Source organism: Bos indicus, chromosome 23 (assembly GCF_029378745.1).
Source record: "Bos indicus isolate NIAB-ARS_2022 breed Sahiwal x Tharparkar chromosome 23, NIAB-ARS_B.indTharparkar_mat_pri_1.0, whole genome shotgun sequence".
NCBI lineage: Eukaryota > Metazoa > Chordata > Mammalia > Artiodactyla > Bovidae > Bos > Bos indicus.
In genome coordinates, this window is record NC_091782.1 from 18,520,335 (window position 1) to 18,543,363 (window position 23,029).

Sequence of the window (23,029 nt, forward strand, 5' to 3'; positions counted from 1 at the left end):
CAATTAACCTTGGCAGGGCTCTTGAGTCTCCTTGGGGTAGGGTTCAGCCAAGTTTTGGGGGCACTTTACTTCACGTATGGTCCTTACAGGGCCTGTGTAAGGTGTCACCCCAAAAACCCAAGTCCTAGAAGTCAGAGACCTGAGCCAGTGAGACATTTGGGGCCAGTGGATACTGCCTAGAACTTGGGCCATGGGGTAGCACTGCCACCTAGTGATGTCTAGAGGTATTTGCAATTCCTGCCCTACTGCCATCCCCCAGTGACCAGAGCCACACACCAGGTTATAGAGTTCATAAAATCTCTTCCGAGCCAGCGGGCTGCAGCCAGAGCTGCCAACAAGTCCAGAAGCATTGCCTTGGGTTCCAGTGCCCCCGAGGATTTTGTTGAGTCACAGCCTCCAGAGCCTCCCACCACACCGCCAGGAGCTGCCAGAGCCCCAGGCACCACCCCCCATCCCCAAGCCCCAGGGTCTGACCCTGACATCTGGGGCAAAGTGCTGGAGACACAGATGTAATGATGCGCAGAAACAGAGAGTCACATCTCAGTCTCAGCCAACAGACTGTCCCCTAGTCCTGATGTCATTAGCACCATCTGAGAGCTGGGATCTGTGGAAAGCGGAGGGGTGTTCAGACCGCCGTGCATCCCTCCTCTGGGGACCACAAACAAGTGGCCTAAGTTCCCCACCCCGTCTCCCTGGTCTCAAGCCTCCGATCAAGCCCTGGGGGATCTTACCACTGGGGCCCGTCCAGGAGCTGCTGCTCCTCTGGTGGGCAGCAGGCTCCCAGGCTCGCTCTCGTTCCTGGGTGTCACCAGGCCCTCCTGCCACCTCCTCCTCCTCCTCCCCCTCAGAGAGGAGGTCACAGATCTGCTGCTGCAGCTCCGGGCTAATGCTGTTCTCGGCCAACACCAGACTCCGCAGAGCTGTAGGGTAATTTTCTACCATGTCCAGCAGGGTCTGTGGTGGGGAAGAATATGGAAAAGGATGAATGCAGTTAACGTGGCTCCTCAGGCTCCAAGCTGCCACCCCTTTGGTATGTCCACAGGATGTATGTTGAGGCTAACCTCAACCTCTGGTCCATCCCCCAACATGAAGACTTCTCACCTGAGCTGACTGGTTGGTGAGCCCTGTGCCCTCCAAGTCTAGGACCTCTAAGGTGCGGCTGGAGGCCACAGCTACAGCCAGCATCCCTGCCACGTGGTCACCTGGGGAGACAGCACACACACACACTCACCTGCAGTCATTTGTGGGCCTGCTAACTCTTTGCCACAGCCTCCCCATCACCCTAAACACCTGAGATCCCACCCCAAGCCAGGAAAGGCTGGCAATTGGTAGATGGCCAGGAGGGGAGCATTGTGACTGGCTAGTAAATGGATGAAGCCAGCCAGGCCCCGGGGGTGGTGATGGATGCTCTGATCTAACTGTTGGTCAGCTGGTCCTGCACACCGGTGGCTCCTGTACTTCCACCCACAACCCCCTTTTTCCTTTGCTTCTCCAGTGTAGTGGTTACCATGGCAACTGATGATCCCAGGTTCTTGGAGGTGGGGTGAGGGGCGTGCTGAGAATCAAAAGGGACTTTTGTGAGCCTCACCCAGGGGGTTGTAGTCCAGATTGAGGACGCGGACCTGGGAGCTGTGGGCCACGGCAATGGCGAGGCGGCTCCAGCCCTTAGGGGTGATGCCGGGGTTAGCGCTCAGTGTCAGCTCCTTCAGGCCTGGGCAGTCACAGTGAGAAGCCAGGATGGGGAAGGTCAGGCCCTTCCCCAACCCCTCCCCCACCTGGGGATCTTTGGGGTGTCCCTAGTGACTGAGAGCCACGCCACCCCCTCCACAGAGCTTCAGGGACATTAGAGCCCCATGCCCTTCCTGCCTGCTGTAGCCTGGATTCCTGGGTCTCCATTCCTGCTCAGCTCCAACCCTCCCTCCTTGAGAGGATCTGAAAAACATTCTCACCCACACAGTTAGAGCCCTCTTCTCCGGGCCAGGCCCCTTCCCCTCTGCACTTAGTTTTTCGCTTTTCATCAAGGCCACATCAGCCCTTGCCCTCAGCAGGGCCCCTGCTCACCAGACTTGGCCCCGTCAGGCGGGAGGAGGCCACAGATGAGGTTGATGGCTTCATCACCCAGCATGCAGTCCCCCAGGTCCAGTGCCACGAGGGCAGGGTGGAGGGCCAGGGCTGGATTCAACAAGGCCAGACCTGCGTCTGTCAGAGGGCTCCCATGCAGGCTTGGAGGGTAAGAGCAGAGAGCAAAGGTTACTGCCAACGTCAGCCCTGTCTGTAAGGGGGAAGGGGCACCCTCCCTGATGGTGAGCCCTAGAGGTGAGAAGGACATTCGGTCACAGCACATGGGAGAGGCCCTGGGAAGGAAGAAAGTTCTAGATTCTGAAAGAATGCAGTTAGAAGAGGAATGTGGCTTCTTTTTGTGGGCAGGGACTAGGCTCCAGATCAGAACACAGAGAAGGGGCATGTGGGGATGGTATTTTGGACAGAATGTATGGGCAGGGATCTAGTCCTCAGGGGAGGATTTCTTCTCTGGGGACAGAGCAGCTGCCCTGGAGAAGCCACTGGGGTGATCCGGTTGGGAGGTACATGGACCCTGCCAGGAAGAGGGTGGGTATCCTGTCTCACTTGGGGTGGGGCTCGTGTCAGTCTGGAGATGAAGCAGGAGCTTGGAGGGTGTGGTAGCGGTATGGTCAGAGAGAAGAGGTGCCTGAATAAGGGGTGAGAAGGTAGGTCAAGTGCAAAGACAGGTACAAGGTGTGGGAAGGAAGGAACAGGAGGTGGCAAGAGGAGTGCGAGGAAGGGGTGTGGTGCCCAGGACCCCCTTTCGAGAGAGCACACTCACAAGAGGGACTGGATGGAGCGGTTGGTCCGCAGCGCCTCCGCCAGCTGCTTGATGCGGCTGGGGCTGGACACGACGCCCAGGTTAAGGTTGAGCTGCGCCAGGGACGTGGCCCCGGCCAGGGCCCGGCAGATTCGGCCGAAGTCGCGGTCGCAGAGACGGCAGCCGCGCAGTGAGAGCAGGCGCACGGCGTTGTCGCGCAGGCCGCGGCAGATGTCCCGCACCTCGGCGCCTGACAGAGGCTCCCCCGAAATCTGGATGGAGCTGGGCAGCATCGTACCCACGGCTGGGCGGCCGGGGCCGGGGCCCGGGCCGCGGCCGAGGTTGGCGGGGCCGCGGGAGGGGTCGGGGCTGGGGTCGGGGCCCGGGCTGGGGTCGCGGACGCAGAGGGGGTAGCGGGGGCGGCAGAGGCGCAGGAGGCGGCGGCGGCGGTGGGGGTGGCGGGGGCGGCGGCGGCGGCGGCGGCGGAGAGGAGCGCCGGGGCCGGGGCCGGCCGGGATTGCGAAGCCGCCGAGGTCGCCGGCCGGGCTGAGACCGCGCGGCGCTGGAGCTGGGACGGATCTTGTGGTCCGTGTCTGGGCGACGGGCCGGGGGGCGCGTTCCGGGGTCGGGCGGGCGCTGCTCCGCGCTGGTCCTCGTCCCTCGCGGTTGTGGCGGCGGCTCAGGGACCTCAGCTTAGGACGCGCGGGACCAGTCTCCGCTCGGAGGCCGCATCTGCTCTCTCCCTTCCTCCAGCCCCGCTCCCCCTACCGCCTCGTAGGGAGAGCCCGAGGCGGGCAGGCCGGCGGGCCGGCAGGCTGGCAGCGGGCGGCGGGCTGCAGCTTCGGCTGAAGCTGCTGAGCCGGAGCGGGCGGCGGGTTCCCATGGCAACGGCCGCGTCACCACCGCTCGCCCCGCCCCCTGCCCGGCCTAGGCCACGCGGGCCCGCGAGGTTTGCGCACACCCGGCGTTCAGGTGGGGACGCCCGTCCCCTGGGTGTGGGGCCAGACGACAGGTGGAGAGTAGGTAGCTGGGTGGAAGCCTGGGTCGGGCAGGGGATGGGGAGAGAATAGAGGCACGTCACGTGGAGATGGCGTTTGGACTATTAGTGTACTGGGTCCTTTTGCTCATTTTTCTGTCGTGCCTTCGCCGGGATCCAAGGCACGCCTCTCTCCCCGCCGCCTACCGGCTCCGCCATCCAGTTTCGAGGTCCCTAGGGCCCTTTAATCTGCGCCTCGCCCCGCCTGCGCGACGAGAGGCGCCGCGTGCGTGGGGATTCCAGCCGCGTGCCCCTTGCCATGATGGCTGCGGCGCAGCTGCGGCCCCCGGGGTCCCGTCCTGGCTGAGACGGCCTGAGTTGACAGGCCCAGTGGAACCCTCAAAAGGTCCTTGGAGCAGGTGAGCCGCAGGTAGATGCAAGGTGCTGGTGCGGCTTCTTTCCCAGGTGATCAGGGCGCTGCTGGTGCTGACATTCTCAGTACCCGTGGAGACTGGAGTGGCCAAAATGAAAGGGGTGCCAGGATGGCCGCCTGGAATGGCTTTGTGGCCGTGGAGGGTGGCTGGAGCTTTCAGTAAGGGCACACTGCTTAACACAGGCAGTGCACTTACAACTTGGTCCACTGGTAACAGTGTATCCCGTATGGTCACATAGGGCAAACCCTAGGCATGTTTCTTAGTTCCCTTATTAGAAAGGAGAAATGCTGACCCAGATTTACTAGGGTAATGAATTTTTAAAAAATGAATCATACACGATGCACGATACTGAATGCTTGGGGCTAGGGCACTGGGATGACCCAGAGGGATGGTTTGGGGAGGGAGGAGGGTTCAGGATGGGGAACACATGTATACCTGTGGCAGATTCATTTTGATATTTGGCAAAACTAATACAATTATGTAAAGTTAAAAAAAAAAATCAGCAAAAAAAAAAAAAAAAAAAAGAATCATACAAAGTAGTGAAGGGAGGCCAATGATCCTGTTCCTTCCATTAACCACCCTAAGTAACTCCTGAGGTGGAACAGATGAAACAGCTAGTGGGGGTGGATGTGCTGTGTTTGGGGTGGTTGTTGCTTTTAAGAGGAAAGACTACGAGAACTGAAGAAAGCTTTATTGCTCTGGCCCCATATAACCAGGGCAAAGCCAACTCTGACTTCAGATGTGAGCTCCCACAGGAAGATTATCCTTACACAATGACCCAGGTGCCAAAGGACCTTGTCATGACATGGGGATGCATCTGGAAATTTGTGTCCAATTGTCACTGCTCCATAAGCATCCCAAGAGTAACACAGAGCCCAGAGTCAAGTTGGGTGCACTGTTCCATCAGATTCATGGTTCTTGAGCTAAGGCCTCCGTGATGCTGCATGGATTCTCATTCCCTCTGCCTCAGGGACAGGCAGTCTTCAATGTAGTCGATGCAGTCTGGACTGTCCCACTTGATTAATATTTTTGGCTACGCCATGTGGCCTGTGGGATCTTAGTTCCCTGACCAGGGACTGAACCCATGCCCCCTGCAGTGGAAGTGCAGAGTCTTAACCACTGGTCTGCCAGGGGAAGTCCCTGGGCTGTCTGACTTTCATTCTGCTGCAGAGGCTATACTTAAGGGAGGAACATGTGACATGACCACCACTGACAGAACAGGGAAGTACACAGGAAGGAGGGTGGCAGGGAGGACCACTGGAAGGGGTAGCTGCAGGCCCAGACTTCAATCAATATTTTAATTACCAAGTCTATATTTAGCAAGACAACTTGGGAGAGAGAAAGAGGAAGGAAGGGGTAGGTGGTGAGAGGGCCTCTGAGGAGCTGACCCACTTTCTGCACTGGCTGCAGAGCCCTGCAGTCCTGGCCAGGAGTTCCTGGCCTTGTGCCCCCAGAAGCCCGACAGGCATCGAGGAGATACTTAAGTGGCTACAGCTCTGTGGCAGCTGCAGACCCCATCAAAGAGACACACGTCATCAGTACTGTCCTTTAATCTTCCTCCGCTTCACCGCTGGGGGAAAGGGGCCGGCCGGGGATTTCAGGTGGGGTCAGTGTGACTGCAGGGTCACGGCGACAGCCCTGGCTGTGGCGTTGAGCACGGTGGTGGGAAGCCTGGCAGCAGGGAGTGCGGCAGGGATGTCTCTGGGGACCCTCTGTATGGGCGGGATGTTGGGGCCCTCCAGCGTGTCCAGGATCCCTGAAAGGAGGAGGATGCAAAGTGAGTGAGGGTTGGCAGGGTCCTGCCCTAGGCAGCTATCCTTCCCCTCCCTGCAGCCAGGCTCTCCTGTCACTCACCCTCTACCACCTTGTGGTAGGCAAAATGCAGATAGAGTAGGAAGAGCATGTGCAGGGTAGCCAGGGTGCCACAGAGGAGCAGCCGTTGTGTGGGGCCCACGGTCCGTGACACCAACACTGCCACCTTGGGCAACAGGAATAGAGCTCAGAGGCCTGCTCCAAGCAAGTGATGTGAGGAAGCCACTCTTACCCAGAGCAGAAACTTTGTGGGATTGGACTTGAGCTTTGAGCTGTTTTCCCAACTCCCTGGTAGGGCAGCCCACCCCTAGAAACCTCCTGCCCAGCTTACCATGCGCAGGGTGGACAACCCACCCACCAGCAGCCAGAAGAGGTAGAAGAGGGCATGGAGGTGGATGTTATAGGTGATGAACAGGACAATGCAGTGTCCGAAGAGGCCGTAGCCCTAGGAAGGAGGATGGTGGAGAGGAAAGTCGCTCAGACTGAGCTGGCCTCGTGGGGACCTTGAAAAATAAATGGTCCACTGGCCAACTCACCCCATTCCAGACCCTGGGGCCCTAGGACAGCTGCAGACCAGAGCCTGGTTACTCTTTTAGATCACACTTGCCCACCACTGTGCTAGACTCCTTACCAGCAGTGCCAGCATCTGGAGCATGGTGATCTGCGCATTGCACAGGTAGGCGAGGAAGTAAATGAAGGACGAGACGCCTAGCCAGTAGCCGAAGCAGGTGCCAATGGCTGTGCCCATCAGGGTGCCCTCCCGCTGTGGGGTGAAGGCTCTAATTAGTTCTGTGAGGCCTCTGGTCTCAGTCTCGCCCAGGGCCTCCTCCCTCAGGGCCTGCTTCTATCCACCGTGTCTCTGTGGGCAGCTTTCAACTCATTTCAGTCACCCCCACAAAGTCCTCTGTCCTGCTTACGATAATGGTGTCAGATGTCTTCATCCCGTGGAGGAGGATGGCCACCAGCGTGAAGACAAGCATGAGAGGTCCGTAGAGCTCACCTGCGATTTTCTGTCAATATACCAACTCATTCAGGCTGGGGGGTACAATGGCTCTTCTGTTGATGTCTTCCCGGGCTTTGCCTGGTGGCCCCACCCTCTGCCCCAGTTCCTCCCCCGGCTCTTTCAGACATGCTACACCCCCCTACTCACCTGGGGGAAGCTGACCATCTTGATAGGGATCATGGATTCCAGGAGCCTGGGAGGGGAGAGGAAAGAGGAGAGCAGATGAGAGCAGAGGCAGCACTAGGCCATGAGGTTCTGGAAAGCCTGATTCTTACTCATCTCGCTACCTGAAGAGAACACGCTGGATGGTAAGGAAGAAGAGGGTAGTAAAGACAGATGAACGAGGAAATCACTACCCTGCCCTGAAAATGCTTCCAGGAAGAACAGCCCTGACACTGTGCCGACTGATGCAGCAGCAACATGGAGAATCCTTAGGGCCCCCTGGGCCTTTGGGAGGGCTTGACCATTTACCTATGTGACCTGTTCCCCTTTAAAAGACATGCAAACCTCAGCAGAGATGTAAAGATAAACCCCTGGGAAATGTTTAGAAGGAAAGTTGTCACTTGTGAGAACCAGGGTGCCCCCTGCCTCTTCCTACTTATCATCCCTCCAGATACCACTGAGCATTTTCTTGAGAAATATATTTGAAGTGGTATTAAAATTCCAGGCAAGACAAACAGAAGTACCAAAACCTTCCCGACTTCTTAAGTGACTCACTAGTAGTACCTTAGATCTTGACTGGATCTTGACTGGATTTTACTTGTGAGGAAGCTGCCCTGTCCAACCCTCCAGCCAACCCTGGGTCAGGGGTCCCTCCTGGGTGTGTCCCTTCATGGCAAATGAGTGCTTGAGGGCTGCCCTTGAGTTACGCATCCCATCTTGTGTCTAAGGCTCCCAGACACAACTACTACAGCGCCTGATGCACAGCCAAAGCTTAGTAAATACTTGCTAAGTGGTAGTGGGTATTTGATAAGCACTAGTTGAATTAAAGGATGAACAAAGAACCAAGCCAAGATTAAATCCAGTTCTTGAAGTCATTCAACAACTATGTACTGATATTCAGATTCAGAGGCTGTTCTGGTCCTGAGAATTAAAAAGTAAACAAAACAGAGCCTGCTTCTGAGGAAGTCTTTGGAAAGAGCCAGGAATAGGGAAGTATAGCACTGCTGAAATGTTACCTGTTGGCAGTGCAGAGCCCTACTGGAGCACCAGGACAGGACACACTGGGAATGGGGAGCAAAGGAAATGACATTTGAGCCAAGCTTTGAGGGAAGAGGAATAGTTTATTAAATGGAGAAGAGGAGGAAGGCAGTGTGTTGTCACCACGCCCTGTTCTATGAGAAGAGGTATGGTGTGGCTGGGTCATGACGAGGGGAGTCTAAGGGTTTGATGTCCGGTTGTAGTTTGGATGTTAGGAGGGCAGTTTCTGTCAGGAGGAGGAGCCTCACCTGCTTCGCACCTGGGCCGGCTCCACATCAAAGTAGGGTCTCAGGATGTCGATGTTGGCATACAAGCTGAAGGCTCTGGAAGCTTGTCTCTTCCCTGCCTGCCACATCTATAGCAAGGAAGATGGGTGGAGTGGAAGGGTTCTGTCAAACTCTTGGCTCTATGCTCTGTTACTTATTTTTTATCTGATTTCAACATGGTTTGAACTGGACAACCTGGGGTGAACTTTGCCAACTTTAGAACCAGAGGTCTCCTGGGTATACTTTTCCACCTGTCAGGGAGCCAACTGTGCTTACCTGATCAGCCACCTGCCGGCTCAGCTGTCCCTTAAAGCCCTTCATCCCCAGGAACTCCCCATCCTCTTCTTCAGCGGCAGCTGCATCAGCATCCACTTCTTCCTCACGCAGGCGCTGATGCAGCTCACCCATATCCTCGAAGCTGGAGCCCGAGGTATCATCCATATTCTCCATGTCAATCACTGCTGAGCCCCCACCCTGTGAAGACAACAGATCCTAGAGTGCAGGACCTTTCTGCTTCATCCAGTTAAGTCCTTCTTTGTTCACCACAAGGTTTGGGGCTAGGGGACAGGACTTGAAATCACCACAGATGATGCCACTCTCCTCCCCTCATTTGGTCTCAGAACCCCTGCTTGTTTGGTTCTCTGTTCTAGTCTGGTGAACCTAGTCCCTGTCTTTTATACACGGCTTTTTCCTACCTTCCCTACCAAGGCCCCAAAAGGCTGCAAAGTGCCCATTTCCTTCACCTCTCCCAACCTCAAATCAAGGCTATGCGCACAAAGTGTGGTTTTGGCTAGTGAATCCCATCCACCCCCAAGTCCACTCCCGCCTCCCGCCATGCCTGACTCCGACTGAGTTTCTTTAACTTGTAGAAAGCAAGAGCAATTGGGCCCAGATACCTAAGGCCCCTGGCTGGAGTACCAGTCTGGACCTTTAAGATCAGCCAGCACTAGTCCCACTGCCTTTCTTGTGCACGAAGACTCAAAAAAGAGAAAAAGTGTTGCAAATGGACCAGACTTCCAGGCTCTGAGGGAGAGTCCCCACATGACTTCAGGACGGCTGCCGGCCCTGGGGCTGCGGGCAGCCGGAGCCGTGGGGCCATTACCTGGATGTTTTCTTCGAACCCTCCCCATTCCGGGCCGGCCCCGTTTCGGGCGCCGCCAGTCGGCGCGGCTGGAGTTGCCATGTCCCTCGAGGGCTCCCGTCGCTGAAGCCCGCGCTTGTCCCGCGCGCGGAGGAGGAGTGGGAGAGACGTGGGCCTGAGAAAGGGACAGGTCTAGGGACAAGAAAGAAAGGTACGATGGGTCGGAACGCAAAAAAAGAGAAACCCGGATGTTTGGCTCAAACTGACTTCCGGTAGCTGGGGACGTGGACGGAGGCAAGGCACAGTCTCGCGATATTTAAGATTCTAGGAGGTGGTGCGTTGCTACAGAAACAGAGGCGGACGACTAGTGCGCACGCATCAGTTAGGTACTCTGGTCGCGTGGAGGAGTTGAAGATGGCGGCGGCCCAGGCTGTGGAGGAAATGAGGACCCGCGTGGTTCTAGGGGAGTTCGGGGTTCGCAATGTAAGTCTTGTGGCCTTCAGCTCGGGAGCAGAGTGAATCAGGGATGAGTTGGGGTCAGGGTGGGGACGGGCTTGGCCTCGCTGCCCCTTCGCGGACATTCTCGTCTCTCTTTGCTCTAGGTTCATACCACTGACTTTCCCGGTAACTATTCAGGCTACGATGATGCCTGGGACCAGGACCGCTTTGAGAAGGTAGGTGGAGCTGGAACTGTGGGATCGGACTTTGTGATATGAGCAACCTGTACCTTAGAAGCTGTTCTTGTAATTTCCAAGGCGCAGCAGCAAAGGGCAGCTTGCAGCAAGCTGCAGAGAGCGGTAGCTGGAAGCAGGGTCTTAGTTTTCCCCACCGGTAGTCCTAACCACGACCACAGGAGCCAGCAGTTAGGGCTAGAGTCTCTAGTACCTTGTCTGCCTAGTCAAGAACGAGTTCAGGCGAGAAGGTAGAAGGTACAGAGTAAAGTACGAAGTTTATTGAAAAGAAAAGTACATGTAGAAAGGCACACGGGCAGGATCCTCCCATGGGGTACACACTCATCTCTCAGCCAAGATGAATCTGGAAGCGAAGGCTTCTGGAAAGAGCAAGACTCATTATGGCCTGAATTATCCTCTGACTTTTGACCTCAAGTAGCTTTTCTGCACTTGTGATGTATCTTCCTTATCCTAAAAAGAGGGAAGCGGAGATCCCTTAATCCTTACTCAGAGGAGGGATTTTGCATTGCTTTGTTCTTGCTATGATTATTTCTTCAAGATGTTTACAAGAGACAAAGACTGTTTATTCTGTTTCTGTTGTTTCTTCTGTTTCTGGAGGGCAAACAGGAGGCTGAGAGTAAATACCTCAATGGGAGTCCGTCTGTCTCCTACCATACTTGTGATGTGGGACAGGCTAAATTAAAGGTCCAGGTTCTTATTCTACTTGTCCAAAGGAGTTTGGACAGGGAGTACAAAAAAAAAGTCACACAGAGAAACTGAGGTGTAGAGAGAACAAAGAAGCAATTTATAAGGAGAAGGGAAAGTAGGCACTCACAGAAGAATACGGGTGTCCACACGAGTGAGGAGCCCACCCGAGGGTCTTTCTAGCCCCCTTCCTTTAATTCCTTGAATGGGTGCAGGTTTCTTTGTTGTTGTTCAGTTGTGTCTGACTCTTTGTGACCCCAGGGACTGCAGCACGCCAAGCTTCCCTGTCGTTCTGTATCTCCTGGAGTTTGCTCAAACTCATGTCCATTGAGTCAGTGATACCATCCAACCATCCTATCCTCTGTCGCCCCCTTCTCCTCTTGCCCTCAGTCTTTCCCAGCATCACTCGTTTGCAATGAGTCAGCTCTCGGCATTACGTGGCCAAAGTATTGGAGCTTCAGCTTCAGCCTCAGTCCTTCAGTGAATATTCAGGGTTGATTTCTTTTAGGATTGACTGGTTTGATAGTTTGATCTCCTTGTTGTCTAAGGGACTCTCAAGAGTCTTCTCCAGAACCACAATTCGAAGGTATCAATTCTTTGGCACTCAACCATCTCTCACATCCATGCATGACTACTGGAAAAACCATAGCTGTGACTATATGGACCTTTGTCAGCAAAGTGATGTCTTTGCTTTTTAATGTGCTGTCTAGCTTTGTCATAGCTTTTCTTCCAAGGAGCAAGTGTCTTTCAAGGCTGTAGTCACTGTCCACAGTGACTTTGGAGCCCAAGAAAATGAAGTCTGTCACTGTTTCCATTTTTTTCCCCATTTGTTTGTTATGAAATGATAGGATCAGATGCCATGATCTTAGTTTTTTGAATGTTGAGTTTTAAGCCCGCTTTTTCACTCTCCTCTTTCACCTTCATCAAGAGGCTCTTTAGTTCCTCTTCAGTTTCTGCCGTCAGGATGGTGTCACCTACATATCTGAGGTTATTGATATTTCTCCTGGCAATCTTGACTGCAGCTTGTGCTTCAGCCAGTACTCTGCATGTAAGTTATATAAGTTAAATAAGCAGGGTGACAATACACAGCCTTGATGTACTCCTTCCCCAATTTTGAACCAGTCCATTGTTCCATCTCCAATTCTAACTGTTGCTTCCTGATCTGCATACAGGTTTTTCAGGAGGCAGGTAATGTTGTCTGGTGTTCTCATTTCTCTAATTTTCCACAGTTGTGATCCACACAGTCAAAGGCTTTAGTCATTGAAGCAGAAGTAAATGTTTTTCTGGACTTCTCTTGCTTTTTCTATGATCCAGAGGATGTTGGCAATTTGATCTCTTGTTCCTCTACCTTTTCTAAATCCAGCTTGAACATCTGGAAGTTCTTGGTTCACTACTGTTGAAGCCTAGCTTGGGGAATTTTGAGCATAGTCTTGCTGGCATGTGAAACGAGCTCAGTTGTGCAGTAGTTTGGACATTCTTTGGTATTCCTCTTCTTTGGGATTGGAATGAAAACTGACCTTTTCAAGTCTTGTGGTCACTGCTTAGTTTTCCAAATTTGCTGGCATATTGAGTGCTGCACTTTAACAGCATCATCTTTTAGGACTTTAAATAGTTCAACTGGAGTTCCATCACCTCCACTAACCTTGTTCATAGTAATGCTTCCTAAGGCCCACTTGACTTCTTTGATTAGGGACAGTCTATTTATTATTGGGAGGATGGGTGGTTTCTTGATTGCACTTTATAACAGCTTCTCTTGTGCGTCTGTCTCCTAAAGCCACCACACTAAGAGCCTTTTTCCCCCTTAATTTTCCCTTAGAGTGAAGCACCAGGTGTGGAAGGTTGTACAGAAGCCTGTGCCTCTTTATTGCGCATGCTTGGCCAAGCTCTGTTGGGTTTCTAGTCAGGGTTTACTATACAGGTGTCACAAAGTTTAATCAAGGCTTAATTCCTATTCCTGATCCCATTCCTCCATGCTTCATCATCTCATTCAGTGCAAAACAAGGAGAGGTGGCTTTGCCTTTTGCCCAATGTCTGTGTATGATGAGGCCAACATAAACAAATGACTCCAGTGTAATGCAGCAAAGGCAGCTGGAAGCAAGAAAGGATGATGGGGGTGGGGTGGAGGTCCAGATTTTTTTGGGGGTGGTATCCCACACAGACACTTAATCCAGAATGGGAATGGGGAGCAGAGGTATGGAAGATTTCCTGAAGGAGATGACATCTAAGTTCAGCCTTGAACAAGGAGCAGAGGCTGAGGAGTGTCCAAGCAGCTCAGTGGTAGGCAAGATTGAAGTGTACTTTAGGCACCAGAGGTGATAGGGAGCTCTGGAAGAGTTCTTAAGCAAGTAGGATCATATCTGCAAGTTTAGAGATAGAGGATTTGAGGCTTGTCCTGTGGGGTGTGCACAATTTGTGACAGTTGCATAGGGAAGTTGAAGCTGAAGGCAGAAATGCAGATTGTGATGATGAAATAGAGCACAGGGGAGATGAAAGGTAAATTTGGTGATTGCTTGGATATGGGCTGTTAGTGGGGGAGTGTAAAATTACTGCTCTGATGCGTGGTGGTCATTTAGCGATGAGAAATCAGTCTAGGGAAGGGGAATGTTGAGGCATACAGTTTCCTGTGAGTGAAGTCCAGCAAACTGATTATATATATATATATATATAAAGAGTTGTTCATACAGATAATTGCTGAAACCATGAGCAGGGTTGAGGTCACCCTGCTGCTGCTGCTAAGTCACTTCTCATGTCCGAGTCTGTGTGACCCCATAGACTGCAGCCCACCAGGCTCCCCCATCCCTGGGATTCTCCAGGCAAGAACACTGGAGTGGGTTGCCATTTCCTTCTCCAGTGTGTGAAAGTGAAAAGTGAAAGTGAAGTCGCTCAGTCGTGTCAGACTCTTAGCGACCCCATGGACTGCAGCCTACCAGGCTCCTCCTTGTCCATGGGATTTTCTAGGCAAGAATACTGGAGTGGCTTGCCATTGCCTTCTCATGAGGTCACACTGGAGAGAGACAAAAACTTGGGAAACAGTAACATTTATATAGTAGGTAGAAGACTGTGAATTTAGAAGGATTGGTCAATGAGGAGGAGAAGATTGATGCTCTGAAATCAAGGCAGCTGAGTTTGGAAACAGGCTTCTCTCAACAATGCCAGGTGTAGCAGAGGTGTATAGTAAGATAAAAATTGAGTAGTGTCAACTGGGTGGGCACTGTGTGAGCCTGTTCTTAGTAACATAGCCTCTGTGAATGTGGCTGGAAGCCATATTGCAGAAGGTTTTATTTTTTTAAGGAATTTGTAAAAAAGTTTTATTTCTGGTTGTGCTTGGTCTTTGATTCATATGCCTGGGCTTTCTCTGGTTGCAGTGAGTGGGGGCAGCTCTCTAGCTGCAGTGGGAGGGCTTCTTATTGCAGGGGCCTCTCTTCCTGTGGAGCATGGGCTCTAGAGTGCTGGCTCCGTAGTTGTGGTTCACGGGCTTAGTTGCTCCATGGTGCGTGGGATCTTCCTGGACCAGGGATCAAACCCGTGTCCCCTTTGCATTAACAACTGGACCACCAGGGAAGTCCCTGTGGAGGGTTTTAAATGAACGGAAGATAAAAATGAAGGCTTTTCCAAAATCAAATGAAGGATTGGGGGAGAAAGTAAGGTCTAATGAGGGACATCTGGGCAAAGGGAGGTTTTTGAGGGGAATGTCAGGTGGGGGGAGGTATTGCGTGTACAGAAACAGGCTTCATTTAGTGTTTCTCCTATCCCTTTAGAATTTCCGTGTGGATGTGGTACACATGGATGAAAACTCATTGGAGTTTGACATGGTGGGAATCGACGCAGCCATCGCCAATGCGTTTCGGCGCATTCTGTTAGCTGAGGTATCGGTGGACACGGTGGCAAAGGTGGGGTTGTCGGGGGGCCTCACTTGAGGAATTGTCTCAAGCGGTGTTCTTGCAGTGTTGCTGAGCATTCCTCCTGCTCATTCTTTGTAAACTTTTCATCAAGTATCCTAGGATGAGGTCTCTGTCTCCCTGTATCTGGAGACGGGGGAGTTGATGGGGGGACTGCAGGGTTTCTTTCCTTGGGCAGGTGCCGACCATGGCTGTGGAGAAGGTCCTGGTGTACAACAACACGTCCATCGTCCAGGATGAGATCCTCGCCCACCGCCTGGGCCTCATCCCCATTCATGCCGACCCCCGTCTTTTTGAATATAGGAACCAAGGTGAGGGTTTGAGAAAATGACATTTGGGGAAAAGGGGGGCTGTGCTCCTCTGAAAGAGATTCTGGAATCAGACTGCCAGTGTTTGAATCCTCTATTATCTACCTTGGGACCCTGGGTCCATTACCAATCTTGGGGTGCATCTGTGCTCTTCTGTGGGAACACTTACCCTTGCCCTTCCTGTGTTTGCCAAGAGAATGAGAGAAATGTGCCAGGCAGTCGGCGTAGTGCCTGGTGCTGATGTTTCCGTCAGCGCTGTGAGCCCCCCACCTTCCCTCTTTGTGCAGGAGACGAAGGTGGCACAGAGATCGACACCCTGCAGTTCCGGCTGCAGGTCAGGTGCACGCGGAACCCCCACGCTGCTAAAGACTCCTCTGACCCCAATGAGCTCTATGTCAACCACAGAGGTGTGCGCCGGGGGCTGTGGGGGGAGGGGGGCTTGCTCCCTGGTGGGCGCGTTTCAAGGGCTCGGGTGTGATGTGCTCCCTGCAGTGTACACCAGACACATGACGTGGGTGCCTCTGGGGAACCAGGCCGACCTCTTCCCGGAGGGCGCCATCCGCCCGGTGCACGACGACATCCTCATTGCACAGCTGCGGCCTGGCCAGGAGATTGACCTGCTCATGCACTGTGTCAAGGGCATTGGTGAGACCTTTTGACTACACTGTGAGCCATGATCAACTCTGCTGAGATGTTCCCAACAGGCAGAAAGCCGCTGGGCCTTCGCTCAGTAGCTTAGGGAATATGAAGAAGGGTCTCCTCCCAGGCTCTGAGTGCCCTCTTTCCTCCAGGCAAAGATCATGCCAAGTTTTCACCTGTGGCAACAGCCAGTTACAGGCTCCTGCCAGACATCGCCCTGCTGGAGCCTGTGGAAGGGGAGGCGGCGCAAGAGCTGAGCCGCTGCTTCTCACCTGGTGTTATTGAGGTGCAGGAGATCCAAGGTACGGGATTTGGGATGCTGTGTAAGCCCGGCCCTAAAGCATATTTCCTTTGAAGGTAGCAGAGAGAAATTCAAGTTGTGGGCTCATGTATTTATAATACGGTTTGTTTTCATTAGGTAAAAAGGTGGCCAGAGTTGCCAATCCCCGGCTAGATACGTTTAGCAGGGAAGTCTTCCGGAATGAAAAGCTAAAGAAGGTTGTACGGCTTGCGCGTGTTCGAGACCATTTTATCTGTGAGTTTCAAGTTGAGGGTGGGGCGGCAGTGGTTCTTTGGTGCTGCAGTCTGCTGGAGGTCAGATGTGGAATCTAGCAGTGTGTGTAAGGCGTGTTTCTCTCTGGTCCCCAGTTTCTGTTGAGTCCACAGGGGTGTTGCCACCAGACGTGCTGGTGAGTGAAGCCATCAAGGTGCTGATGGGGAAGTGTCAGCGGTTCCTGGACGAACTGGATGCGGTTCAGATGGACTAAGGCCACGCTGGATGGTATGGCCGGGATTGGATATTCCTGAGGCAAGCTGGACACTTCAGGTTCTGCCCTGCCCCTGCAGGACTGCTGCTGAGAGCCCAGAGAGACTAGGGGGCCTGGGTTTTCTTGGGACAATTCCAGCTTTATTTCAGTCAATACATTTTGTTAAATGTGCCACAAAATGTGACTTTTATGCCTTTGTAAGGCCTTGGTGTAAATAAATTCACATCCAGACAAAAATCCTTTTCTTGGAGACAGCTTCTTCAGTTTCCATCCAGAAACATGGGGCCCCACCTCAGAAGAGATTTGGCATTATTTAGCAGTTAGGAATTTTGGCCTCAGACATGACTGCAGGTCAGGGCCAAGTACCTCTGAAGCCCCAGGAGAATGCCAAATGGGGGCACAAGCAGACCACAGAAAAACAGTACGTGCTGCTCACCTGTTTCCTGGATAGGAAGAGGTGAGGACGTTCCTGAGAGAAGAGGCTGTTCCATGGCAGTCAAGTCAGAGAGCCATCGAGACACAGGCAGGAAGAGCAGTCCTCTTTGGACAGCCCCTCTGGGTTAGGTCCAGCGGCCACCAGTGGCGACACTTGAGGGTGCAAGGACTACCTGGTCTACATGTCATGGAGAGAAATCCTCCGGCTGGCGTGCTATTCTTAGTTCAGAGGGCGGGCCTGGTGGAGAGGTCTCCTAGTCAGTTCCTCCTGTCCAACCCCCTTGGCAAGATGCTCGTGAGGAACAGCGACCCTGGAGTGTGTCACTGGTTTGAAAAAGGCAGATTGGGGCCCTTTCTGTATGAAACTGAGATTTTTACTGACATGCAGATGTGCTTCAGTTAAATGTTTCTACAAAAAAGTTATATAAACAATAGAAAACTTCTAGCATGAAGTCACTGGATGTTAAAAATATTACAACACAATAAATACAACTATACCCTCCACAGCCCCACCACAGAGAAGAGTGGGCAGCTGGTAAATCTGGAGGGAAACATGCGGAGATGGCCTTCACAGTGGACAGGAAGCCCAAAGCACCACCCAGGAAGAGGGGACGGACCCAGCCTGTGCCACAGAGGGTGCTATGTGGACGCCAAGTCTTTTCCAGCTTCACCTCTTTCTGCCCCCGCCTGACCTGGGGCCACATCAGCTAAGAGCTGCAGCTTCAGTCCATGCTCTCACTGAAAAGCCTGGTCAGTGGATTGGGCTGATGCCAGGCCTGTGGGGAGCTCGTGAACACTGTGTAGATTAACTTGATTCCCACACCCCTGTCCCCTCTGCTTATAGGGCCATCCAGTGATGTCTAGAACAGACTGGAGACTCACAATATAGGCTCTGATGGGAAGGCATGTTTTTTTCTTCTGGAAATGGCCCATGAGGGAAGTGACCAGGACCCGAAAAAGACCATGAGATTTTTGAAGGCACCTGGACTCAGCTAGTCCTAGGAGAGGAGACCAGTGGCTAGCTGCTTGTCACAGATATAGCCTAGTTGGTCTGGATTTATCCTTGAATGCCAGTGACATCACATGACACTAGATAGGGTACTGTGGCTCTTGTGTCTGAGTGGACCCTGGGGGCTGGGGAAACAACACTGAGGATTCGTGGCGGGACAAAACGTGTGGGCTCTAAGGGATGTTAGAACACTACAGACCCTGGCCCAGCCCTGGCCCCTGAAGGGATGGATGTTTGATACTGTACCCAGAGCTTAGCAGTGGCTCAGACCACGGAACCCCTCAGGTGACCAGATTCTTGCTCAAAACAAAGTGGCAACTGGCCAAATTCAGTTCAGCACCTGACCCAGATACGCCCCTGGAGAATGGGGAAGGTTCTTGTCAGCCCAGCAGCAAGGGGGCTCAGTGGAACTCGCAACAACCCAGGAAAAACTCTGGCACAAGTAGTTTGGGGCTGAGCCCTTGCCGCAAGCCTGGCTGGCCGCAGCATTGGGTGCAGCGCCCCTAGTTACCACTCTGCACAGGTGTATGGCTGCCTGGGCGCGGGAGGGCGTGGGGAGAAGGGCCGCTCTGCTCTAGCTTCTCTTTCTGGGAAAAGGCAAAACTCCAAAGAGGATGGGAGATACCTGGGAAATCTAGACAGAATGGTGTAAGCCCTGACTCCCTCTCTTGATACTTGAGCACAATGACTTCCGGCCCTAAACAGGGCCCGCTCTCTCCAGCTCCAGCCCTGGATCTCTCTCCAGGCTGACGACGGTGGAAAGTGAGGTGGCAGTGGAGAGGGGCCTAGAGATCAGCTACACAGGGGAAGAAGAGATGACAATAAAGGTTGAGGAAGGATGCGCAACAGCTTGATTTAGGGTTCAAAGATGGTGGCCAGGCCGCCCTCCTCGTCCAGCGCATCTGTCTCCGGCATTGGCTTTGGTTTTTTGAAAAGTGAGGGAAGATTCTTAATGTGAACTTCTTTCCGGAATTGCTCGCCCAGGGGTTTCTGTGGAAGACAGAAAGAACTAATGCTGGGGCTCGAGTAGTGGGTTACTTTAGGGCTTATCTTACCATAATGGGCAGGACCACAGCTGGCTTCTGAGGCGACTGCAAAGGTGGTTGGGAGCACTAAGGAAAATGTGAGACCTACCCCAATGCACCCAGCAATGAGGCGCTTGAATTGGTCCTTCCGGCGCTTGTCAGCCACTTTCTGCAGAGAGGGGTTCAACAACTTGCAGTCAAACTGGTCCAGACAGTCCTTCTGAATTTCTGGAATCTGCTCCATCACAGCTCTTATCTCCAGGTACCTGGGCCGCTGAGAAGTAGGGATAAACCCACTCAATGGCATGGGTCTGGGCCCTGCCACACCCACGTCTCAGGGGCAGCACTAGCAACTTGACAACTGCCTGTGTTGAGTTTATTAAGGCCCAAGTGACTGGAAGCGGCCTGTGAGGAATCAAGCTGCAGCCATCCTGCCTGAAGGCTTTCTCCACTCACCAGCGCCTCATATATCTGGAAGGCCAGGTGGACCAGGGAAGCCATGCAGCCGTCGTGCTGCCCATGTGTCTGTAAGCCCTTCAGCACGCTGGTGAACAGCCATGTAACAGCATCTGCGAGCAGTGTCCCTGACAGCACCTGGGGAGACAGCTGTGCTCAGGGTGAAGGGGGACTCTCTGAAGGCCCCAGCACCCCAGTTCGCCCAACTGAGTCAATCCCCATGACCCCAACGTTTCATAAGGGGTGAGAAGGAGGGATGAGGAACCATACTTGTTTGAGGAGAGGCCAGCAGAGCTGTGTGGTCGTCCTCTGGCAGGACAGAGTGTCCTTCCAGGCCAGGGAGTTGAAGGCCGTAATCAATAGCGCTGTACAAACATCCTAAGGGAAAAGGATGAAGGAATACAATGAGAACTCAAGCACAGTGTTCTCTGTTATGCATCAGGGGTTAGCGTTTCACTAGGTAAGCAGGAAAATGACAAAAGCAGCTACTGAAGAGATGTGAGTTTATTTCTGCTATGTCTATCAGGCCATCAAAAACAGGAACCGATCAGTATAGAAAAGAAAACCTGTGCAGGAAGGAGACAGAACCCAGGCTCGGGGAAGCTGAACACCGTGGCCTGGTGGCGCTGTGCCTGGGTGTTTATGTGAGCCTTGACCCACGCCAGCACGGTAACACCGGGGCCTTGTGCCTTTCCCATATGAAGAAATATTACCAAGATACCCTCCTGGTGGTACCAGAAAGTGAGTAAAGTGGATGCAGGCTGCCCAGCAGGGCAAGGAGAGAACCTCAACTGCCCCTCCACCCACCTCATGCTTCATCAGGCATTTCCCCAGGTCTGTAAGCTCCGCCATGGCCGAAGGGGCTACCTCTGTGGCCATCATCTCTTCATCTGTAAGCAGAGAGCAGAATGTTAAGGTTCATCCTTTCAGAACAGAGGCTGTCCTTTCTGACAGAAGCCTGGAGTAAAGCAGAGTGAGGATCCTGGGCTGACTAGTGGTTCTAGGTACTGGGACATCCCCTTAGGCTCATGAGAGGGTGTAGAAGCCTGGCCCATGGCAGATCTAGGGATACACCTAACTGTATACTTGCAAAACAATTTTTTCTGGACAGTTACTTAAAAAGCCACAAATGCTGAGGCTCTTTTATCATTGAACCAATATTTGAGCACCCACTGTAGCAGACACTGATTTACATACTGGGGATATAACAGAAATAGGACAAAATCCCTACTTACTGGGGATATAATAGGACAAAATCCCTTCCTTGTTGAGAGTTAAGTTCTAGTGAGGGAGAGAAGTAATTGATAAAATATAAGTAAAACATGATGTCAGGTAGTGATCAGTGCTGGTAAGACAGAGCAGAGGAGGAGACCAGAGGCTGGCGTTGCTGTTTTTGATAAGATAGTCATAAAAGACACCTCTCAGAGGTGACATCTGAGCAGAGACCTGAATAAAAGCAACAATATACTGGGATGGTCCAGCATATAGTTAGGAGAACAATCATTCTGGATGGATTGATCCAGAATCTGGATAGAGGGATCACAAGTGCAGAGGCTCTGTGGGGGGATGGTGCTGGGAGAACACAGCAAGGGGGCCAGTACGGGGGAAAGCTACATGTATGTGTACAAAGTCTCCTCCACACCAGTCTGCTAGGGACATGTTTTCTATGGGAACTGACCTGGTTACAAAAGTAACAGTATTGAGGAGAAGGAGCTTAAAGGCTGACCTCCAAGGGCTGCAACAGCCTCACTTACCATCTCCATCTGCAGGGGGAGCAGCAGTGTGGTCAGCACCTTTCTTTGAAACACAGCACACAGCTAAAGCAAGAAAGCAGGGTTACTGGGCTGATCACCACCAGACAACAGCCATCTCAGGCCAGTGGATCCCAAACTGTCTCTGGGCAGGCGAGGACGGGGGAAGGTAGAGGACCGTCCAGGCACAAAGTCGGCTTCACCAATAGAAACCAAAGCATCTGACCAGACCGTGTTCTGGTCCCTCTTCAAGTTCAATCAACTGGAGGGAAATTACAGAATGACCTAAGAGTAACTGACTGGGAGTGGAGGTCTCATAGGTATAACTGGTGTACTATGGATGTCAAACAAATGAACTAACCAAAAAGTAAAAAATATAACCACCTGCATGTCCAAGAATTAAAAGTTTCCCCGTTTGACAAAGCTAGGAAGTTACTCCTACCGTTAATCCAAATCCCTCCTGCTATCTAAACCATTTCTTCATGTACTGGCCTTAGTATGAACAACTACGATTCAGTTCACAATTCACAACATGTCTTTAAGTTGACTTAAAGGCTACCTAGTCTCTATTTAGTTCATTATTTCTTATCAGTCTGTCCGTGTTGCTGCAAACATGTAGGTGAGTGACCAGCTGTTTTTCCAGAAAAAGGCCCGTCTTCGACCCCTGGTTCCCACGCCACTTACTGATCAGGTCCATGACTTCTCGGGTTAACATCCTCACCAGTTGTTCCTCCAGCATCTCTTGCGACTCTGGGTTTTCATCTGTCGTCTCATCTTCTCCACTGCACAAAATCAGGGACCAAGGCTCATGGGAATGCAAAAGCAGCAGTGACCCTAGCCAGGCCCTCTGTGCCCACTTCCTTCTCCTGACTTCCCTGGTCGACATTCCACTCGGACGTTAGGAATGGGCAGCAGTGGACTTCCAGTGGTTAAGAATCCACCTGCCAACCCAGGGGACACGGGTTCGCTCCCTGGTCTGGGAAGAGCCCACATGCCACAGGGCAACTAAGCCCATGTGTCACAACTACTGAGCCTACACACCCTAGAGCCCAGGCTCCACAAGAGAAGCCACTGCAATGAGAAGCCCAGGCACCGTAACAAAGGGTGACCCCTGCTCTCCACAGCTGCAGAAAGCCTGTATGCAGCAGCAGTGATCACTGAGGGGCATTATTATAATGCTTGTGACTATCCAGTTGGCTCGAGGGGACTCGATCAAAATCCTAAGTGGTAAGAATGTCTCAGCATTCACCTAAGGCAGCTGAAGGTATCCCCAACGAAAGCTTGAGCTGAGTCTGCCTGTGAGAGAAAGGCCATCTACTGTTTCGGCTGAGCGTAACTATAACCCACTATTTTAGCCCTGGGATGGTAGAACCCTTCCTTCTACCATTTAGGCTGAGCATGACTAACTATAACCCAGTACTCTTCTAGACCTGGGATGGTAGAATCCTTCCTACCCTATGGCTGCCTTCTCTCACCCCAAACCTGGCTGCCAGCTCATCCATCAAGGAGAAGAGATACTCCCTTACCAAAGCAGGCTCCTCTGGTTGATGACTTGCCATTTTTGGGAAAGCCTCTGGGAAAACAAAACAGAAATAAGCACTACACTGGGGGCAAGGCTGGAAAAGATAATATCTAAGGCCCACTCAGTGGTGAGAATTAGCTGAGGATGAGTCCAGGTAACAATTGCAGAGCCTTAGGAAATCTCATAAGGTTAAAAAACCAGATATGGTTTCTGTAACCTCTCCCAAGGTGGCTCAGTGGTAAAGAATCC

The 23,029-nt window shown here is 52.6% G+C and overlaps 4 protein-coding genes across 7 annotated transcripts in view; 1 reads left to right on the plus strand and 3 right to left on the minus strand.

Moving 5' to 3' along the window:
* Positions 1-280: 280 nt before the first annotated feature.
* LRRC73 (leucine rich repeat containing 73) lies at positions 281-3,241 on the minus strand. Of its 2 annotated transcripts, XM_070778047.1 has the most exons (7): positions 2,843-3,241; positions 2,062-2,222; positions 1,867-1,932; positions 1,589-1,711; positions 1,102-1,202; positions 732-954; positions 281-604 (listed from the first exon to the last, which is right to left on the minus strand). In XM_070778047.1, exons 1-7 carry the CDS (start codon positions 3,112-3,114, stop codon positions 534-536), a joined length of 1,017 nt encoding a protein of 338 aa, XP_070634148.1. In that variant the 5' UTR covers positions 3,115-3,241; the 3' UTR covers positions 281-533. The 2 variants fall into 2 exon arrangements, with proteins under 2 accessions (XP_070634148.1, XP_019841647.2); XM_019986088.2 differs by lacking the exon at positions 1,867-1,932 and having other exon boundaries at positions 2,843-3,223.
* Positions 3,242-5,515: 2,274 nt separating this feature from the next.
* YIPF3 (Yip1 domain family member 3) lies at positions 5,516-9,850 on the minus strand. Of its 2 annotated transcripts, XM_019985879.2 has the most exons (9): positions 9,615-9,850; positions 8,789-8,986; positions 8,495-8,601; positions 7,194-7,239; positions 6,961-7,053; positions 6,675-6,806; positions 6,375-6,488; positions 6,086-6,209; positions 5,516-5,987 (listed from the first exon to the last, which is right to left on the minus strand). In XM_019985879.2, exons 1-9 carry the CDS (start codon positions 9,693-9,695, stop codon positions 5,839-5,841), a joined length of 1,044 nt encoding a protein of 347 aa, XP_019841438.1. In that variant the 5' UTR covers positions 9,696-9,850; the 3' UTR covers positions 5,516-5,838. The 2 variants fall into 2 exon arrangements, with proteins under 2 accessions (XP_019841438.1, XP_070634147.1); XM_070778046.1 differs by lacking the exon at positions 6,086-6,209.
* Positions 9,851-9,874: 24 nt separating this feature from the next.
* POLR1C (RNA polymerase I and III subunit C) lies at positions 9,875-16,825 on the plus strand. The gene is made up of 9 exons (XM_019985880.2): positions 9,875-10,076; positions 10,196-10,267; positions 14,728-14,835; positions 15,047-15,179; positions 15,464-15,583; positions 15,669-15,821; positions 15,968-16,117; positions 16,234-16,350; positions 16,464-16,825. The coding sequence occupies exons 1-9, from the start codon at positions 10,008-10,010 to the stop codon at positions 16,580-16,582; spliced, it is 1,041 nt and encodes a 346-aa protein (XP_019841439.2). The 5' UTR covers positions 9,875-10,007; the 3' UTR covers positions 16,583-16,825.
* A 1,083-nt stretch (positions 16,826-17,908) lies between these two features.
* XPO5 (exportin 5) overlaps positions 17,909-23,029 on the minus strand; it is a 43,876-nt gene continuing 38,755 nt past the window's right edge. Inside the window, exons 25-32 of one of the 2 annotated variants that reach the window (XM_070778032.1) lie at positions 22,785-22,831; positions 21,943-22,040; positions 21,262-21,324; positions 20,315-20,397; positions 19,778-19,885; positions 19,508-19,645; positions 19,161-19,325; positions 17,909-19,035 (exon numbers count right to left, since the gene is read on the minus strand). In XM_070778032.1, coding sequence (XP_070634133.1) covers positions 18,976-19,035; positions 19,161-19,325; positions 19,508-19,645; positions 19,778-19,885; positions 20,315-20,397; positions 21,262-21,324; positions 21,943-22,040; positions 22,785-22,831 — 762 coding nt within the window. In that variant the 3' untranslated portion in view covers positions 17,909-18,975. The remainder of the gene's footprint in view (positions 19,036-19,160; positions 19,326-19,507; positions 19,646-19,777; positions 19,886-20,314; positions 20,398-21,261; positions 21,325-21,942; positions 22,041-22,784; positions 22,832-23,029) is intronic. The other variant, XM_070778031.1, reaches the window with a different exon arrangement.

What these genes read in the sequence shown, in the direction of transcription:
- YIPF3 (XM_019985879.2), bottom strand. Translation starts at nt 9,695, where the DNA reads ATGGCAACTCCAGCCGCGCCGACTGGCGGCGCCCGAAACGGGGCCGGC. An exon ending in AGACATCTGACACCATTATC is followed by an intron (nt 6,807 to 6,960) that starts GTAAGCAGGACA and finishes TTCACCCCACAG; the next exon opens with CGGGAGGGCACCCTGATGGG. An exon ending in CTACCACAAGGTGGTAGAGG is followed by an intron (nt 5,988 to 6,085) that starts GTGAGTGACAGG and finishes TCCTCCTTTCAG; the next exon opens with GGATCCTGGACACGCTGGAG.
- POLR1C (XM_019985880.2), top strand. Translation starts at nt 10,008, where the DNA reads ATGGCGGCGGCCCAGGCTGTGGAGGAAATGAGGACCCGCGTGGTTCTA. An exon ending in GGCGCATTCTGTTAGCTGAG is followed by an intron (nt 14,836 to 15,046) that starts GTATCGGTGGAC and finishes TTCCTTGGGCAG; the next exon opens with GTGCCGACCATGGCTGTGGA. An exon ending in TTTTGAATATAGGAACCAAG is followed by an intron (nt 15,180 to 15,463) that starts GTGAGGGTTTGA and finishes CTCTTTGTGCAG; the next exon opens with GAGACGAAGGTGGCACAGAG.
- LRRC73 (XM_070778047.1), bottom strand. Translation starts at nt 3,114, where the DNA reads ATGCTGCCCAGCTCCATCCAGATTTCGGGGGAGCCTCTGTCAGGCGCC. An exon ending in AGGAATCCAGGCTACAGCAG is followed by an intron (nt 1,712 to 1,866) that starts GCAGGAAGGGCA and finishes GTGACTGCCCAG; the next exon opens with GCCTGAAGGAGCTGACACTG. An exon ending in CTCCTGGACGGGCCCCAGTG is followed by an intron (nt 605 to 731) that starts GTAAGATCCCCC and finishes CGCTTTCCACAG; the next exon opens with ATCCCAGCTCTCAGATGGTG.